This window comes from Engraulis encrasicolus, chromosome 21, assembly GCF_034702125.1.
Source record: "Engraulis encrasicolus isolate BLACKSEA-1 chromosome 21, IST_EnEncr_1.0, whole genome shotgun sequence".
In the NCBI taxonomy this organism is placed as follows: Eukaryota; Metazoa; Chordata; class Actinopteri; order Clupeiformes; family Engraulidae; genus Engraulis; species Engraulis encrasicolus.
In genome coordinates this window covers 49,122,920-49,127,919 of record NC_085877.1, presented here as the reverse complement: position 1 = coordinate 49,127,919, position 5,000 = coordinate 49,122,920, and the positions used below count along the sequence as shown (strand labels likewise).

Below are 5,000 nucleotides of genomic sequence, written 5' to 3'. Positions count from 1 at the left end.
TGTGTGTGCCTGTGTTTGCCTATTCAATTGTGCTCCTTTCATGTATGCATATATTATTCGAACATACAGAAAGAGATTTGTTAATGTGTGTATGTGTGTGTGTGTATGTATGAAAGAGTGTGCACACACACGTCATAATATTCAAACACTGTAGTCATCTTACAATCACCACCAACATATTCACCTTCATACACTGTCACCATCTCGCGGCCTGCCAGTCTGCGTGCGTACGTGAGTCTGTGTGTGCGTCTGTGGGTGCGTGCATGCACCCCCAATTATATTGCAGTGTTCATAAACACACCCAATGGGTTTGCAGTGCAACGCTTCCATGGTTACAAACCTCACATCCAGTGATCACCAGTGACCCCTGCTGGCAAAACGTTTGCATTGCACAAAACTAAATCACGCACTGATTCTCTGATCACGGCTCACCAGCCTGAAAGGGAAGTCAACGTGTACCAAATAAAGACTGAAAATAAAACAATGAAAAAAAATAATAATAATAATAATAGAACAAATAAAAACAAAAACCAGCCAGCTTTTTCCGTGTCATCCTCTCTATGCAAACAAACACAAACAAACTTAAACCTCTGTCTCTATCACACATTCTCAAGTACACACACAAACACACACACACACACACACACACACACACACACACACACACACACACACACACACGTTCAAGCACACACGCAAACAAGACAAACAGAGAAGCAAATGAACACAGTCTTTTGTTTAACACTCTCTCAGACACAAACACACACACACAAACAAACCCAGCAGGTTTCTCCTCTCCTTGGCGTGTTGACTTACCTTTCTCTGTGTTTGTGTGTGTGTGTGTGTGTGTGTGTGTGTGTGTGTGTGTGTGTGTGTGTGTGTGTGTGTGTGTGTGTGTGTGTGTGTGTGTGTGTGTGTGTGTGTGTGTGTGTGTGTGTGTGTGTGTGTGTGTGTGTGTGTGTGTGTGTGCGTGTGCTTGACAGCGAGGCATCAACCTCGCAGCATGTCACGATTCACATTAATTCGTTCACACACCTCAATGCGTTTACTCCCACTGTCACACAGCAGGGCCACTACACACACACACACACACACACACACACACACACACACACACACACACACACACACACACACACACACACACACACACACACACACACACACACACACACACACACACACACACACCATCCGCCATTCTTTTCTGATGATTGTCAGACTTGTGATTTGATGGGTGAATGCACACGTCAATAAATGAAGTTTGTATATTAATGTTCAAGGTGTGTGTGGTTTGCTAGCATGCATGTGTGTGTGTGTGTGTGTGTGTGTGTGTGTGTGTGTGTGTGTGTGTGTGTGTGTGTGTGTGTGTGTGTGTGTGTGTGTGTGTGTGTGTGTGTGTGTGTGTGTGTGTGTGTGTGTGTGTGTGTGTGTGTGTGTGTGTGTGTGTGTGGAAGACAAATGTGGAAAGAAAAGTGATGAAGTGAGAATGAAAAAAACCAACACATTCATGGGCCGCATAACACATGAATGCAGTATTCAGAAACGCTAAATATCTAAAAAAAAAAATATATAATATAATATAATATAATATAATATAATATAATATAATATAATATAATATAACATAACATAACATAACATAACATAACATAATATAATATAACATAACATAACATAATATAACATAACATAATATAACATAATATAATGTAATATAATTAATTAATTAATTAATTAAACAACTAATAATAATAATAATAATAATAATAATAATAATAATAATAATAATAATAATAATGTAATAGAATTAATAATGATATTAATGTTGTAAAATAACAAAGTTCACGAGCAAACAGAACAGTAAGGGTTTTTGTACATGCCAACCAATTAATGAAGTCAAATTGAAATAAAGAAAGCACACAAGGGAAATGAAGACACCATGATAAAATAAAATAACAATAAATAAAATAAAATAAAGCATAACTTTATTGCAATGAAATAAAGCATCACTTTATTTTATTAAATGAAATAAAGTGGAAACGAGTGAAATATTAGCACACAAGATATGAAGTGGAATGCTCCTAAATGAAGGGACACTCAAGAAGTGACAAATCCACACAATCGCATTTTACAGTATATGACAGTATAGGACATTCATTATAAATACACACGAGAGAGAGAGAGAGAGAGAGAGAGAGACAGAGAGACGGAGAGAAAGACAGAGAGAGAGAGAGAGAGAGAGAGAGACAGAGAGACGGAGAGAAAGACAGAGACAGGCAAAGAATGAGAAAGACAGACAGGCATAATACAAACATAACATCCAGAGTTGTATAAAGTAGAAGTAGAGTTACTCCTACCGATATAATTACACTATTAGCAGAGAGAGTAGAGAGAGAGGTTCCATTGGCCCATTGTTTCCTGGTTCTATTATGGCCCCCTTTAGGCAGACCTAAGGACTGTTCTATTCAATGCTAGGAGCACTATGACACGGCCCTTTAGGCAGACCGGAACCTGGTCGCGTTAGGTGCCCATAGAAACCTATTATGTTGGCATATCTCTCTCTACTCTCTCTGCTATTAGTGTGATATTGCAAAGTAGTACTACTTCATACAACTCTAATATCGACAGATATCAACAGTAGGGGAAACGAGGGGAAATAATAAGTGTAAAAAAAACGCTTCGCACTTACTTAAGTTACAGTCTATCCGAATACAATCTGTCAGGAGAGAGGGATATGGTGATCGAGAGGAGGAGGAGGAGTAGAGGAGAGACAGAACCAGAGAAAGAACAAAGAAAAACAGTTTAACATCCTTCAAGGTTCATGCTGCGTGTGTCCGAGCTGCCTAACCGCAGAAATACACCAGCGGCGACGCGATTCAAGCGACAGTGTGTAGCAGCAAGCGATACGAGAGACTGAGGAGACTAGAGTATGTCCGCACAGGCAGAAGGCAAAGCATTCAAGCATTCCCATTGGCTGTGGTCACTGACCTCTATACAGTCATTGGCTGTCGCGGCTTGTCGCCGAACCGCGTCATAGAAAGTTGAAAAGATTTCAACTTCAAATTGTCGCGCTCGTCGCGCAAATCGCTCTAGTCTCCAGAATCGCTTTTGTCTCTCGACTCAATACAAAGTCAATTACTTCCGTCGCTCGACTCGCTCAGATCGCCGCTGGTGTATCTCTGCGGTTAAGGGTTTAACACAAAATTGCCAAAAATATTCGCCAACCTGGAGTCCGTTTCTCGATTCTTGCCTTTGCTAACCGTCTTAAGTCGGTCTTGAGTTGGTCGTAAGTTGCTCTTGAGTTGGTCTTAAGTTGGTCTTCAGTTGGTCTTTAGACGGAAGACCAACTTAAGAACAACTTAAGAACAACTTAAGACCAACTCAAGACCTTGGTTACAACGTTGGTCTTAAGAACGAACAAAATGGCTAACGTCGTTAGCAAAGGCACTGTCGAGAAAGGACCCCCTGGACCCCATTTCTCAAAAGCATCATTGCTAACTAGCTAAACAGCAACTTACTAGGTTTCCAATGGGAAATCGCATTGCAACCAAGTAAGTTGCTAACTTAGTAAGTAATGATGTTGACGAGAAACACACCCCTGTCTTGACACAATATGAACTTAACTGCCGTCCCATTCCTAACCCATCAGGTTCAATATGGCATCGGATCTCTTTTCGGAGCTCGTTTTTTGAGGGTAGTTAGCAGTTCATACATAGAGTGCGTTTTAATATGCGACCTTGCCTCCTCCACTTGCCTCCTCCACTTGCTTCTCGTCATGATGACATCACTGACAATAGCATTATATTTCAATATCTTGCAAAAGCTCAATTGTAAAGTCTTTTTCTCATTTGCAATTGGGATGGTGAATGAAAAACAGTCCCTCAAAAGTTGTTGTGGCGAGGCTGACAGCTGGGAAACTTTATCGTTTTCTCCACGGAGGAGGGGCCAGGAGGCGGGACGAGGAGACAAGCACAAGTGGAGGAGACAAGGTCACATATGGGTATGCACCCATAGGGTTCAAAATTATGTCGGTTCTCACTTTGCAGCTGTATATCATATTGAAACCAATGGGTTAGTAATGGGATGGCAGTTCAAGTTCATTCACGTGAGTCAAGGCAGGTTATAGCAAATAACTTGTTGGCAATATAGTGTATATCGCCCCCTTGTGGCAGACTTCAGAGTTGCCATGACAATTACATCCTGGCCACCACCTGGGGACATGCTTCGAGCCAGACGCACCCTTCATCTCTTGACACATGATTATAGTACACGCGCGCGCACGCACACACACAAACACACACAGTCATACCCCGAATTTCTCCACTCTTAAAACCCACACTGGCAATGCACAATACATTCCTTTCTTGGTGTGTGTTTTAATTGTATTTATCTTTTTTTTGCTCAAATCAAATACTCAATAAACAAACTGTCACATCTGCTCCATCAGTGGATATGTTTGTTGTAACAACTTTCTCTTTGAACTGATGTCAACAGGGTAGGAACCATAGGTGCTGGTTTTAGCTGCTTCTATAACAGCTGAAACAATAGTTTTGGCTGGTGACTGTCAAGATTAGCTAAATTGAAGGCTAATGCAATAATTAACCCTCTATGCCAGTCTGTAACTTAAATGTGTATAATCCGATCTGTGTGGTGCTTGTTTGCCGGAGTGAGTTTTTCGGGGTGTGTGACATCATCATCATCATCATCATCATCATCATCATCATCATCATCAGAGAACATCTGGAGAGAAGGGTGGTCTGCACACCTCTGCCAACTCAACGCTGCCTCCTGAACCCTCGCACACACACACACACACACACACACACACACACACACACACACACACACACACACACACACACACACACACACACACACACACACACACACACACACACACACACACACACATACGCACACGCACCGCAGCAGCCTTGCTCTTCTTGGTTCTCAACATTTTTTGAACAAACACCCCTTTGACCTCATCCTAAGCCTTC

The 5,000-nt window shown here is 41.5% G+C and overlaps 1 protein-coding gene across 1 annotated transcript in view; it reads right to left on the bottom strand.

Moving 5' to 3' along the window:
- LOC134437454 (neurexin-2-like) overlaps window positions 1-5,000 on the bottom strand; it is a 690,433-nt gene that overhangs the window by 444,288 nt on the left and 241,145 nt on the right. The window contains exon 10 of the mRNA XM_063186945.1: window positions 2,693-2,719. Coding sequence (XP_063043015.1) covers window positions 2,693-2,719 — 27 coding nt within the window. The remainder of the gene's footprint in view (window positions 1-2,692; window positions 2,720-5,000) is intronic.